This window comes from Neophocaena asiaeorientalis, unplaced genomic scaffold (assembly GCF_003031525.2).
Source record: "Neophocaena asiaeorientalis asiaeorientalis breed wild unplaced genomic scaffold, Neophocaena_asiaeorientalis_V1.1 scaffold30, whole genome shotgun sequence".
NCBI classification, from domain to species: Eukaryota; Metazoa; Chordata; class Mammalia; order Artiodactyla; family Phocoenidae; genus Neophocaena; species Neophocaena asiaeorientalis.
Genome location: NW_020174923.1, coordinates 7,438,174 through 7,451,454, shown reverse-complemented (window position 1 = coordinate 7,451,454; position 13,281 = coordinate 7,438,174). Strand labels below are relative to the sequence as shown.

At 56.4% G+C, this 13,281-nt stretch overlaps 2 protein-coding genes across 5 annotated transcripts; both read left to right on the top strand.

Annotated features, from left to right (window-relative positions):
• Positions 1 to 1,709: 1,709 nt before the first annotated feature.
• MRPL38 (mitochondrial ribosomal protein L38) lies at positions 1,710 to 6,702 on the top strand. The gene is made up of 9 exons (XM_024760874.1): positions 1,710 to 1,835; positions 1,951 to 2,130; positions 3,467 to 3,601; positions 3,681 to 3,889; positions 4,439 to 4,511; positions 4,683 to 4,728; positions 5,633 to 5,791; positions 5,984 to 6,120; positions 6,343 to 6,702. The coding sequence occupies exons 1-9, from the start codon at positions 1,769 to 1,771 to the stop codon at positions 6,477 to 6,479; spliced, it is 1,143 nt and encodes a 380-aa protein (XP_024616642.1). The 5' UTR covers positions 1,710 to 1,768; the 3' UTR covers positions 6,480 to 6,702.
• A 109-nt stretch (positions 6,703 to 6,811) lies between these two features.
• Positions 6,812 to 13,281, top strand: TRIM65 (tripartite motif containing 65). 4 transcript variants are annotated; one of them, XM_024760873.1, is made up of 7 exons: positions 6,812 to 8,630; positions 9,858 to 9,953; positions 10,200 to 10,433; positions 10,519 to 10,693; positions 10,831 to 10,917; positions 11,440 to 11,615; positions 11,852 to 13,281. In XM_024760873.1, exons 1-7 carry the CDS (start codon positions 8,037 to 8,039, stop codon positions 11,936 to 11,938), a joined length of 1,449 nt encoding a protein of 482 aa, XP_024616641.1. In that variant the 5' UTR covers positions 6,812 to 8,036; the 3' UTR covers positions 11,939 to 13,281. The 4 variants fall into 4 exon arrangements, with proteins under 4 accessions (XP_024616641.1, XP_024616639.1, XP_024616638.1 ...); XM_024760871.1 differs by having other exon boundaries at positions 10,831 to 10,896; positions 11,440 to 13,281; XM_024760870.1 differs by having other exon boundaries at positions 11,440 to 13,281.

The window sequence follows — 13,281 nt, the reverse complement described above, 5'->3', positions numbered from 1 at the left end:
GGCCCCCCCCCCCCACTAATTCCATTTCAGTGTGAATGTGAGGGTCAAGCTTCTGCTAGTACCAGAGCAACTGAATGGGTCAGCAGCCCTGGTTGAGACATCAGGGAAGGCTTCCTGGAGGGACCACTTCACGGGGTCTAGGAGGTAGCCAAGCAACAGGGGGAAAGGTAAGGAGTGCAAGGCAGAAGTAACAGCATGTGCAAAGGTCCGGTGCCAGGGGGAGAAAAGTGCTAAGTAAGTGAAAAATGTGAAACCGAGTCCCTGTAAAACCATGTTCCCTTACCGAGTTTATGATTAATCTCTCTATCCAAAACTTTATTCCCTTTCTTATCCCCTCTGATCTCAATCCTGTGCTAACTGAACAGTAATCAACCAGAGTCAGATGACTAAAACTGCTGCTGTTGATAACATCGTTAATGTACTAAAATTGCTATTATTATAGATATCTCCATTCATGTGCAAGCTCAGGCCGTTTCTCCAGGGCAAGATGAGCTCACAGACCCCCAAGCCATGGACTACCTGGCCAGAGAGTCGTAAACCAGAAACATCCTGATTCCCAAAACTTTGATTAAGAAATGTACGGACTTCCCTGGTGGTCCAGTGGTTAAGACTTCGCCTTCCAATGCAGGAGGTGCAGGTTCCATCCCTGGTCAGGGAGCTAAGATCCCAAATGCCTTGCAGTCAAAAACCAAAACATAAAACAGAAGCAATATTGTAACAGATTCCAATAAAGACTTTAAAAGTGGTCCATATTAAAAAAAAATGTCAAAAAATGATGATTAACCCCAGTTTCCTTTTTCCTCCCCTAAAAAAACCCCCACAAAACAAAACTCAAAGACCAAGTTGGGGTGGATCTGAGGTTTGTCTCCCACTCCCTCGCTTGGTGCCCTGCAATAAATCTACTCTGCAGATCCAGTGTCAAGAGTCTGGCTTTCTGCATCACAGGCACAAGAGCCCTTTGCTGGGTTACAAAAGGTTGGTGTCACGGAAGCTTGAATTCCAGGACAGAGGGACCAGAGCAGAAGCGGGTCCAGATCACCAGGGGTACCAAGTTTCATCTTGTTAGAACTGAATCCCAAGAACAACACAGCCCTGAAAAGGTTTAGGCAAAGGCAAACACTTGGAGGTGATCAAAAGCTAACACATATCCCACAGTTAAGCGCTTTATATATGTTAATTCACATTTAATCCTTCTAACAATCCTATGAGGTAAGCACTATTACTACGTGTTTTTTTTTTTTCCAAATGAGGAAACCGCAAGGGCGACAGTAAGGTCACAATATGGAATCTGAACCCAAGTAGGAGGACTCCTGAATCCCTGCTCGCAACCCCTTCCCCTGCCCGTGCTGCCGGGTGTGCTCAGCATGCCGCCTTCAGGGACTGGGTGACCCTTGAGAGAGAGCAGCACCCAGAGCCCCGCAAAGCGCCTACCTCGTTGAGCCGAGGTGGCTGCGGGCCCGGCCGACCGTCCCCAGTCTGTGCTGCCCCCTGGTGGCTGGACGCGGGAAGGGGTCCGGACCGCTCGCAGCTCCGCCTCGCCGTTCACCGGTCACTTCCGGAGCCGGGGCGCCCGAGGTCCTCAGCCACCTCCCGGAGGGAGGAGCTCGGGGATCCCAGGAAGTAAGACTCCTGGGCCAAGGAGGGGGCGTGGCTCCTATGATGCTGGGGCGGGGCCTGAGGGCGGGGTTTCCGCCGTGCGCTCAGGCGCTGCTGCGGCCGCCTCTTTCGGGTCTTAGGAGCCGCGGCGGCGACGGCGGCCTGGGGGAAGATGGCGGCGACCTGGTGGCGAGTCGCGCTGTATGGGAGTCGGAGGTGGCGGGGCTTCAGCACCTCAGGTGAGGGCTCTTGGAGGTCTCCGTATAGCCGAACCCTGGAGGTCTAGCCAGCTCCCGCCCCCGACCTCCGTGGGCCGGGCCGGGGCCGGCCTGACCTCCCGCTCTCTGCCCGCAGCCGCCCTGAGCCGCCGGACCGCTCCTCTGGGGCCGATGCCCAACGAGGTCATCGACGTGAGCAACCTGGAGCGGCTGAAGAAGTACCGCAGCTTCGACCGCTACCGGCGCCGGGCGGAGCAGGAGGCGCGGGACCCGCACTGGTGGCGGACCTACCGGGAGCATTTCGGAGAGGGGTCAGGTGCGGGGCGACCGGAGCTGGGCGGTGACCCCGCTGCCTTGGGACTCGGGGGGGCCCCGCCGGCGTCTTCCCCGAGCTTGGGGGAGGGGGCCTGCCAGCGTTTCCGTGCGCACCGGTGGCGATTTAGTCCCACCAGGATTTTTCACACCTTTCGGTCCCCCTGCTTTGGAACATTCCCTTCTCTCGTTATTAGAGTTCCACCTTGGATATTTCTACACCTAAAGCCCTTTCCTGACCAGCTCCCCACGGCCCAGTTCCGGGTTAGAACGCCCCTCTCTGCTCCTACAATACTGTTCATGTAGCCTTGGCCACACCGTATCCTGACTCTTTTCGCTGCCTCCCTCCCAGTTTATGAGCTCCCTAAGGGTGGGGATCTTGCCTGTCTTGACCTCCATTGGATCCTTGCACCCGCACAGTGCTTGGCACGTAGGTATGCAATACTTTGCTGAATTAAATTGAAAGCCCTGGCAAGGTGACTCAGGGACCCTGCTCCTGAGAGACTGACTACATTTAAGCAGTTTGTTCTTTGGAAAGCGTTTATGAAGGCATTTTAATGATGGTTAAGGGCTCACATGTGGAATCTTACTTAAACCCAAGTCAATCTCTTGGGAGTGACTTCCCTGAGGTTCAGTTTCCTCAACTATAAAATAAAAAGATTGTGTCTGTGTCACAAGATCGTTGTGAGGATTAAAGGTTACAGTTAATCGGAATTCTTAGACTAATGTCACTCTTGATGTGGGCTCAGTGTCTGTTTCTTATGGTCATAGTCTAACGTAAATGGGAGAGGGTGTTGGATTGAAAGTTTTCTAGGGTCTTGCTCCTCAGAGTGTGTTCTGGGGACAGCAGCATGGGCATTACCTAGGAGCTTGTTAGGAATGCAGAGTCTCAGGCCCCACGCTAACTTGCTGATTCAGAATCTGAATTTAAACAAGTTTCCCAGGTGACTTGTGTGGTTTTATGCATTAAGTGTGAGAAGTGCTTCTTTCCTTCTAGCTTCAGCTCTGAATTCTGCCAGGTACACAGGTGCGAGTCCATGGCCAGCTGTGAACAGGCTTGAAGGTGATCCCAACTATAATTGGGATGGCCATCCGCCTCGATTTCCCATGACTGAGCCAGGTGATGTAACCTGGTTTAGGGACCAGTCTCAAGTTGTATCCAATTTGCTTAGCAACTGGACCCTGTTCATGTCTGTGAAGCTGACTACACAGTATATTTTAGTTTCGTGAATTAAAGGGTAAGCTTTAGCAGCAGAGCTCGCCCAGTGAAAGGAAAGGTATGGACAGGCAGCTTAACCAAGACCTGATCCCACTTTCTCTAACACACCTTCCCTCCCCAGATCCCAAAGACAAGATTGACATTGGGTTGCCTGCACCTAAGGTCTGCCGGACCCAACAGCTGTTGGAGCGGAAGCGGGTCCTCCAGGCGCTGCGGGCCAATGTGGAGGAGGAACGGGCCGCTCGCCTCCGCACAGGTAAGCCTTCCCAGGGGAGAGGGTCCTGGGTGTGTCCCTGCCCTGACCCTGCATCCCAGCTGGCATCATTCCTTCCCAGCACGCATCCCACTGGAGGCAGTGAGGGCTGAGTGGGAGAGGACCTGTGGCCCCTACCACAAGCAGCGTCTGGCTGAACACTACGGCCTCTATCGAGACCTGTTCCACGGGGCCACCTTCGTGCCCCGAGTCCCCCTGCATGTGGCCTACGCTGTAGGCGAGGACGACTTGGTGCCTGTGTACTACGGCAATGAGGTCACTCCAACTGAGGTAACTGCTGGCCTGTGCCCCTCCCCGCCCTGTGTACACAGACATATCCCACCATGGGGCCACAGACAACAACTCCTTTTTGAAAGCATTTATAGAGGCGGTTTTTATGGTGGTTAAGGACACAAGCATGGCATCTGTGTAGGCTGATCTGAGGTCTTCTTGTTCTCTGTCTCCGCTTTTTGATTTCCTGATAAACAACACCATGATACAGTAATTACAAAGAAGAGAATGTAAAACGAAAGGAAAAGAAGCTCCATCTTGGCGTAGTGCTGTGACGGACCCTCTGTCTTCAGAGTGCCCTCCTGGCCCCTGGTCCTTGGCCTTCTTGTGGTTCAGATCTCGGGACAGTCAACTCTGTAGAGTTCTATAAGTCTATAAGCCTCTGTTTGCCCACCTGCCTCTCAAGGGGCTGTCGTGGGCATTTGGTTCAGAATGGACTCTTCTTTCTCCAAGGTTTCTCAGGCTCCTGACCTCCAGAACGAAGGTCTGTTTAGAACAGCTTGTCCATCCCTGATGGGGGTGACAGCTCCATCGTTCTTTCCCCACCAGGCTGCCCAGGCCCCGGAGGTGACCTATAAGGCAGACGAGGGCTCCATGTGGACACTGCTGCTCACCAACTTGGGTAGGTGTCTGGGGCTCACTGGGACTCCTGCCTCCTTCACCTCCTGTGAGCCAGGGCCCTGGGGAGCTGGGGGAGGGGCCAGATGGAAAGCTCCAGCCCCCAGCTCCTTCCAAGGGAGGAGCTGGGAAGGGGCGGCAGTTCCCACAGTCAGTGGGGTGTGTTTATGTGCAGATGGACACCTGCTGGAACCGGATGCTGAGTATTTGCACTGGCTGGTGTGAGTACCTGGGGTAGGGGAATGGGTCAGAAGCATTCCAGGAGGCCCTGGCACCCTGGAAAGAGCTGCACCTGAATTTCAGTCTTGGCTCCACCATGGATTAACCACCATCTCCCATCCCTGGAGGTGGTTCGTCACCTCTGCTTCCTGAGGGTGTCGGGCCCTGTGATCCAGTAGTTGAAGACAGGTGCAGAAGGAAAGCAGGCAGCAGTGGGCCTTGGCCTCTCCCACAGGTCTTCTGGTCTCCCTGAACTCATTTCCTTACCTGTAAAACTAGGACGATGCCACCACATGCCTTAGCCACCCTGAGGAGCTCTGTGAGAATCAAATGGGAAAGGAGTCCATGAGAGGCCTCTGGTACCTGTGGGCTGCCTCTTGTTTTCTCAGTGGCCTTTGGTTCTGAGCACCAGGCCAAGGGGAGGAGGTCAAGCATTTTTATTCAACTGCAGTTACCAGCCTGTGTAACAGGACCCTCTGGGGAGTTGTACTTGGGGCAGGTACAGCGGCCATCCCAGTGCCAGGCTGGGCAAACACTCCCTGACAAACCTAGAGGCTTTGGGAAACGGGGAGAGAAACAGCCCAAGGTCGCATGGCTCTCCCGCGTGCACGGCTGTGGCATCCCCACAGCTCCCCAGGGCCAGTAAATGGGCTGCTTGACCTAGCTCTCATCTTGACAGTTCCTGGGGCCCTTGTTGGCCTCTGAGCCCCTACTGTTCCCTCCACAAGTTTGCAGTCCATCCGGGGGTTTACAGAGCCCTACATCCTACTTGATTGTACAGTAGAGATCATTTTAGGGTCTCTCTTCCTGGGGAAGTATATCAGTCTCTAGGGAGCACACGGGTGGGGATGTTCCCGCTGCCACCTCCCACGAGCGGTAAGTAACAGATGCTTTTTCTCCCACCAGAACCAACATCCCGGGCAACAGGGTCGCTGAAGGACAGGAGACGTGTCCCTACCTGCCCCCCTTCCCTGCCCGAGGCTCCGGCTTCCACCGCTTTGCCTTTCTGCTCTTCAAGCAGGACAAGCCAATCGACTTCTCTGGGGACACCCGGCCCTCACCCTGGTAATCTGTGCCCCTCTCCCACACACAGCTACCCCCAGCCTCAGGCCAGCTTCCCAGCAGTGGTCAGTCTTTCTCAGTTCTCCTCTCTCGTAACTTGAGCTGTGCTAGGCAGACCCTAAGGGGCTTCTCAGCATTGCCTGTGGGGCTCTGGTGCCCCCTTCCCCACTCTCTAATGCTCCGCTCTTCCTCCAGCTACCAGCTTGCCCAGCGGACCTTCCACACTTTTGATTTCTACAAGAAACACCAAGATGCCATGACTCCAGCTGGCCTGGCCTTCTTCCAGTGCCGCTGGGATGACTCGGTCACCCACATCTTCCACCAGCTCCTGGGTAAGGGCAGAGTGGGCTGGAGGAGGGGGCGGCTGGCCTGAGCTCACAGACGTCTCCTGACTTGCCAGGAGGAGCGCCTGTCAGGAGAGGGCCACCGGCAGGCGTGCCACTTCTGGGGTGGGCTGGCTGGGTGGTGCCAGCCTGGGCAGTCCCACCTGGCAGACGCGAGAGGGGCTCAGGCCAGCAGCAGTCCACACACACGCCCCTTCACTCTTCTTGCAGACATGCGAGAGCCTGTGTTTGAGTTTATGCGGCCGCCCCCGTATCACCCTAAGCAGAAGCGCTTCCCCCACCGGCAGCCCCTGCGCTACCTGGACCGGTACAGAGACAGTCACGAACCCACCTATGGCATCTACTGAGTGGCTGGAGTGCCACCCCCCTCAGAGAGTGGACTGGGCCTCTCAGGCCACCCTGTCAGACTCCGCAGGCAGGAGCAATAGAGACACAGTGCCAAGGGGGGCAAGTATTGGGGTTCTCCGGCCTGCCTGAGGCAGCCCCTCTACTGCCCTCCCAGCAGGCCCAGGGCTTGGGAGTGAAGAAGGCTGGGGAGTTGGGGGTATGAATATATTGATTTTTGCTGTAGCTGGTCTGGGTCTGTGTTCTGGGAGCAGCCAGAATGCCCCCTGGTGGGACTCTTGCTTTATGGGTGGGAAGAAGGCTGCCTCCCACTCCAGGAGGTGACTCCTCACCTCTGCTTCCTGAGGGTGTCAGAGGCCCTGCGATCCACTGGCGGAAGACGGGTGCAGAAGAAAAGCAGGTAGTGGGCCCTGGCTGCTCCCACAGGCCTCTTGAAAGAAATTTGCCAGCCCTGGGCATTGGCCTCTTGCCGGCTCTTCACAGGCTCCTGGCTTCCAGATGCTTTGAATAAGAAGCCTTGTCAGGTGGGGCAAAGGCAGGTCTCAGAGATCTCTGGGCACGCCCCCTGCTCAGGACCCAGAAAGCTCCCGAGTGCTTGCTGGATGGTTAGGGTATTTCTCCTCTCTAAAGGCAGAGACTGCCTAGTAGCCAGTTAAGAGATCAATGCACCTTTTCCAGCAAGAGAAACTTCACATACTGTCACCCAGAAGACAATACGCTTGCTGCATCAAAGGGAGAAGACGCCCCGCCTCAAAATTAGGCCAGCTCCTTTGGAAAGAGTTAACCTTCCTCCGACTCACTCTGGCCCAGCACACACTGCCCCCAGGGCAGGTGGGTTAGCAGTCAGGATCCTTCTGTGCTCAGCTGCAGGGGAACCACCTCTCTAAAAAGTGAGGTTCCAGAACAGTTGGGACCTGCAAACAAGGAACTCTTCCCCAGCAGAGGGCTGACACCAAGAGGGGATTCCAAGTGCAGGTTAAGCTTGCTTTAGTTTCCATTAAAGGGGGTAGGAAGGAACCACTGTTTTTTGGTCTCCGTCTCTTGGTAACCAGAAATTTCCACCTCACTGTTTGCTTTAAAAGAACCGAAATTAGGCATAACCTAGAGAAGGGAGACACCCTAATCCGGCAAGTGCCTGAAATTCAGCTCAAGGAAAAAGTGCAGCAGGGCCCCTCGGGCCAGGAGAGAGCATTTAATGAGCACTGCTGTGTGCCCCATGCTCACTGCCAGGCACTCCCATGTGCGGTCCTGTTCCATTTAATCGCCAAAACCCCTGGGAGGCAGATAACAACAGCCCTTGTTGTTAGTAGTATTTGCATGAGATTTCAGATTAGGGGCTCAGAAGAGGTTCTGGTGGTGGCCCTCAGCCAGGAGGAGGCCAGGAGGCCCGACGGGTTTCCCAAGCCTCTTGTGTCCAGACTCCCTGCACGGGAGCTGCTGGACTGAGGATCTAGGGAAGCAAGATGGAGGTCCCAGAGAGAGCTGGACCCCAACTCCCAGTCTGGGGTGGTAAAAGGCAGGCAGGGGTGGCTTGGAGTTGACAGGGGCCGAGCACCGGAATGGGAAGCCAATCCCGCAGCCGTCGGCGCAGGGTGGAGCGAGCGCACTGGGAGTGGCGGCTGGTCGGGGAGGAAGAAGGGCTGTCAAGTTCGTTTCCCCAGGCGGGTCCTGGCTCCGCCCGCCGCACCCACACCCGGGTGCCGGCGGTCCCTTTAAGAGGCCCCGGCCTTCCGCCCGCGCGTCTGGAGCCGCTCGCCGCCAACATGGCCGCGCAGTGGCTGGAGGACAGGCTGACCTGTGCCATCTGCCTGGGGCTCTACCAGGACCCGGTGACGCTGTTCTGCGGCCACAACTTCTGCAGGGCCTGTATCCAGGACTGGTTGGGCCGCAGCGAGAAGGTGTGCCCCGAGTGCCGGGAGCCCTTCCCCGACAGCGCCGAGCTGCGCCGCAACGTGGCTCTGAGCGGCGTGCTGGAGGAGCTGCGCGTCCGGCCGGCGTCCGACCCCGGCCTCGGCGCGTGCTGCCCCCGGCACGGGAGGCCGCTCGAGCTTTTCTGCCGCACCGAGGGCCTCTGCGTGTGCAGCGTGTGCACCGTGCGCGAGTGTCGCCTCCACGAGCGGACGCTGCTGGACGCCGAGCGCCGAGAGCGCGAGGTGAGCCTCGGGGGACCCCGCCCTGCTCTCTGCGCCCGGGCGGGGCTGGCAGCTTCAGCAGCTTCGCTTGGCCCTGTTTTTATTCCGGTTTGAAAGGAGGTGGTGGTCAGAAAACAGATGCTTGGAATAGAGATGTTAGAGCTGGTGACGGGTCCAGGGTGAAGTTACAGGGGTGAGTGGCTGAGATGGAATGAGGAGGTCAAGGAGCCCAGAGCCAGAATGTGGAGGATAATCCCTGTGGCTGCTGAAGGCACAGAGTAAGGACAGGGTGTTACTGCTTGTGGGGCCAAAGACCTTGCACTAAGCATCGAAGTTTGCAGTGGAGGGCGGCAACAGGGAGAGAGGGAGGAACAGGTGGTACAGCCCGCGGCAGATGCACTGCGGGAGCTAGAATTTGGCTAGGGAGAGGGGAAGTGACGCTGGGGTGTGAGGGGCTGGATGTGTGACCTTGCGGGAGAGTCAGGGTGAACCAGAAAAGTCTGCCCTGCCCCCTCTATGTTCAGTATGTTTTACCGTGCCGGAGGCGGTGAGGCCAGAACAGAGGCACAAGTGTTGCCCTTAGGAAGACCTGATTACTTTGGCCAAGTTGTCAACTTCTCTGACCTGTGAATCGGGGATAATATCAGTCCTTCCATCAAAGTGTTGCTGGGACAAGAAGAATCAAGACAGGTTCTTGACCTGGTACAGGGAACCAAATCCTAGCAGATGTGCAGTCCTGAACTACGAGAATATAGCATTTTGATCCTCGAGGAGACCAGACAGGTCACAACCAAATAAGGATGCCCCCTTCCCCCTCATGTCCAAAACTGGGCCTGAGGACTGGCCAGGTATTTGGAAGAACCCAACTTATACCTGCGGTGCACTGCCCACCTGTCAAAAAACTTTGGTGCTTTGGGTCGTCACCCCTTCCCCTCAAGGCCGCGTAAGCTCCCATTTATTGACTGGGGGTAGTGGGGGGCTGCTCCACCCCAGGTTGCTCATCTTCAGCCCAAGGCCTCTGCACCACCCTGCTCCCGGTGGGGAAGGGGCCTTGTCCAGGCCTCCCTGGGACTCTGACCCAATTCTCCCGGGGCTCACACCAAGGCTGATGCTCTGCGTGCTGGCCTCACCTGGGGTGGCATGAGGAGGGGATGCCCAGCATCTGCAGGTGTTTTGACTGGCTGAGGGGGGAACTTCACAGCCGATCCTGGCCCCCTCTTGTCACTTGTCCCCCGGTGGGCACCACAGGCCCAGCTGAGAGCCACACTGGAGGTCACCCAGCAACAGGCCACCCAGGCTGAGAGCCAGCTACAGGAGCTGCAGCAGCGAAGCAGCCAGATCCAGGTATGAGGCCTGTCTGCTCCACGCCCCCCACGTCCTCATGCCGTGTCCTTCGAGCAGCCACTGGCCCGTCCCTGGGATACCGGGCAGTAGGTGTAAGCTGCCTTGAAAATGCCTCCTGGCAGCAGGAAAGGAAGGGCTGAACAGGGGGAGAGATTCCAGGGACCATGGCTCCCCACATTCCCACCCCTCAGGCCAGCGGGCAGCCCAGGGACTTGGCTGCCCTCGACTTCTCCTGTGCCCACCCAGAGCTCAGCCTGCACCCTGACCTCCGTGATCTCTGGCAAGTTCAACCGCCTGCTGCAGGCCCTGGAGATGCAGCGGAACTTGGCCCTGAGGGACATCGAGGTGGCCAAGACACAGGCGCTGGAACAGGCCCGGGACGAGAAACAGCGACTGCAGGGCCACCTGGAGGCCTTGTCTTGCTGTGACCACAGGATTCACAACCTCCTGGAGCAATTGGACGACCGGACCTTCCTCCAGGTACCAGGCCTTGGGGCGGCAGGGTGGGGGACCGGCGTGCCTGCCCCTCGTGCTCCGGCTTACTGCAGCTGTCCCCGGGGCTCAGGAATCACAGCTCCTGGCGCCCCCAGGCCCTCTTGGGCCACTGACTCTCCCACACTGGGACGAAGATCAGCAGCTGGGCGGCCTGAAGGAGTCCCTGAGCCAGCTGTGTGCCCTCCTCCTGGAAGAGGGGGGCCACCCCAGAGCACCAGCCGAGGCTGCTGACTTTGGCTCCATGGGTAAGGCTGACCCCAGATCTCTCTCCACCCCTCTAGGCCCAGCTGTTCTTCCCACTGGGGTGGTAATGGAGTCAGGGCCCAGCCCCCCATGACCTCCCCTCCAGATCACTCCCCTAAAACACTGCTTTGCCCCCTAGAGGCCCCAGGTCCCCTGGCACCAGTCGCGAGCCTCGTTTGTCCACTGAGGAGGAAACTCTGGCAGAGTAAGAAGGCCCATCGAATGTGTATGTGCACCTGTGTGAGCGTGTGCGTGTGAGTGCGTTGTGTGTACACGTGGGTCTGTGCGTGTGCACTGTGCGCACGTGTGTGTGCAGGGCACGTGCTGTGACTGTTACGTACAGGAAGTCTGTTTCACTCCCCTCTCTGGGGCTAGCCTCGCCCCTCTGCACACCTGTTGCAGGATGCACACATCTTACACGTGCAGCCAGTGTAGTGTTTAAGGAGATACTGGGCACACAAATCTGGGATTGATCACAGTTCTTCCACTTACTACGAAGTTACGTGACCTTTCTGAACCTTCGTTTTCTCATCTGTGAAACGAGGCTGATGGAAGGTTCCACCTCAGGTTGTATGGAGGGTCGGATGCTGAGATGATGTCCACGTTAGCTCAGCTTGCAGTCGCCCCGGCAGATGTCTGGCGATCCGCCCGTGGACCTTCAGTTGCTGTCTCTCCCCTCTGGGGACAGAATGGTGGCCAGGCACAGGCACCCTTGCCCACTCACCTTCCGTCCATCTCTGCCCAACAGATTATCGCAACCTGACCTTCGACCCCATCAGCGCCAACCGTCACTTCTACCTGTCTCAGCAGGACCGGCGGGTAAAGCACTGTCGCAAGCCCCGGGGCCCAGATGGGCCGGGCAGCTTCAAGCTCTGGCAAGTGCAGTGTGCCCAGAGCTTCCAGGCCGGGCAGCACTACTGGGAGGTACGTGTGTCCAACCACTCGGTGACACTGGGCGTTGCCTACTCAGAACTAACGAGGCGCAAGCTGGGGCCCCACACGGACAACATCGGCCGTGGGCCCAGCTCCTGGGGGCTCTGCATTCAGGAGGACAGCACCCAGGCCTGGCACAACGGGGAGGCCCAGCGCCTCCCGGGGGTATCAGGGCGGCTCCTGGGCATGGATTTGGACCTGACCTCTGGCTGCCTCACCTTCTACAGCCTGGAGCCCGAGACCCAACACTTGTATACCTTCCATGCCATTTTCTCCCGGCCCGTCTACCCCGTTTTCTGGCTCCTCGAGGGTAGGACCCTGACCCTGTGCCATCGGCCCGAGGCCAAGCTCCCTCCAGGGCTCCAGGAAGAGGCCTCAGGGCTCAGCTGAGGAAGGCACAGGATGGAGCTCGGGGTCAGGACCAGGTGCCACCAGGCCTGTGGGCCCAAGAACTGCCCCAGCCCCTGGCCTAGGGGCCTGAGGCCACAGCTCTAACGGGACCAGTTGGTGGCCAGAAGACCAAGTCAGGACCAGGCTGGGCCACTTGGAGAGAGAGGTGGGTGGAGCCTCCAAACCGGAGTTTACTTTTCCAGCCTCTCTGAAGGGGACAGGGGCTAAAGGAAGTAAAATGGGAGCCCAGTTCTAGGCACTGCCTGGACCTCAGAGGCTAGTGCAGTGCCCAGGGCTCCTGGTCCTTCAGGAGAGCGAGTGTGGTGCGGGACACACCACAGGGTGGGACAGACAAAATCATATATGCAACAGCCCCAGAGGAACAAACAATTCCTAGAGGAAATCTTGGGGAAATTGATATTTACCTTTTCCCTCCTCATCTTTATCTCTTTTCTTTTCGTTATTTTCCTTAACATTTTGTATAGTTTGGTCTTTTTTTCTTTCACTTTGTACATCCTTGTGATCGTATTCTGTAAACAATTGTGTTTTCTGCGTGTTTTACTTAACAAGCATTTTTCACATTGTTACAAACTTTTCTCTGAATGACTACAGTATAGACAGTCATTCTAATGACGAAAACAAATTCTAATCAGAATTTGTTTACCCGTTACGGGACATTCAAAACGTTTTATTTGAGGGCTCTAAAAATATGGCCGTGATGACTGTTTTTGAACAGGAAACTTTGGCCATATTTATTGTTACGTACGTAGGCTACATTTCCTAAAGAGGATTGCTCAACAGAGAAACAATGAACACTTGAAGATTTTTTATTTTTATACAAAGGACCAAAATAAAGAAACCTTGAGTCAGGCCAGCTAGTGCCCCTGCCCCCTCCACCCCACCAGGCAAGTTGTTGTGGCAGAACCTCAGCTGCCATCTTCCCCACCTTATCCCCAGCGGGGGTGTGGGGATTAAGCACAGTCATTCGTGTAGGTGCCAGCACACTGCCAACTCCTTTTATTTTGGTTTTTGCTCTTCGGAACATGTTTCCGCGAAGATCCTTGTACATGTTTTTGCTTGTGTTTCTGGAAGTGAGGGTGCTGGGCCATAGGGGAGCAGTAGTTTTGTACTTGAAATGTTCCACTTCTTGATCTGGGTGGTGGTTCCAAGGGTGTTTGCTTTATAACTTTTCCCACTGCACACACACGTTTTATATACTCACGTGTAAGTATCTGACAATAAAAGTTTTATTAAAGGACAACACATA

Excerpts from the sequence above, each read along its gene's own strand:
- MRPL38 (XM_024760874.1), top strand. The coding sequence starts at position 1,769 with ATGGCGGCGACCTGGTGGCGAGTCGCGCTGTATGGGAGTCGGAGGTGG. Across the intron at positions 3,602-3,680 it reads GGCCGCTCGCCTCCGCACAG|CACGCATCCCACTGGAGGCA; the intron begins GTAAGCCTTCCC and ends ATTCCTTCCCAG. Across the intron at positions 5,792-5,983 it reads GACACCCGGCCCTCACCCTG|CTACCAGCTTGCCCAGCGGA; the intron begins GTAATCTGTGCC and ends CTCTTCCTCCAG.
- TRIM65 (XM_024760870.1), top strand. The coding sequence starts at position 8,037 with ATGGGAAGCCAATCCCGCAGCCGTCGGCGCAGGGTGGAGCGAGCGCAC. Across the intron at positions 8,631-9,857 it reads CCGAGCGCCGAGAGCGCGAG|GCCCAGCTGAGAGCCACACT; the intron begins GTGAGCCTCGGG and ends TGGGCACCACAG. Across the intron at positions 10,434-10,518 it reads ACGACCGGACCTTCCTCCAG|GAATCACAGCTCCTGGCGCC; the intron begins GTACCAGGCCTT and ends CCCGGGGCTCAG.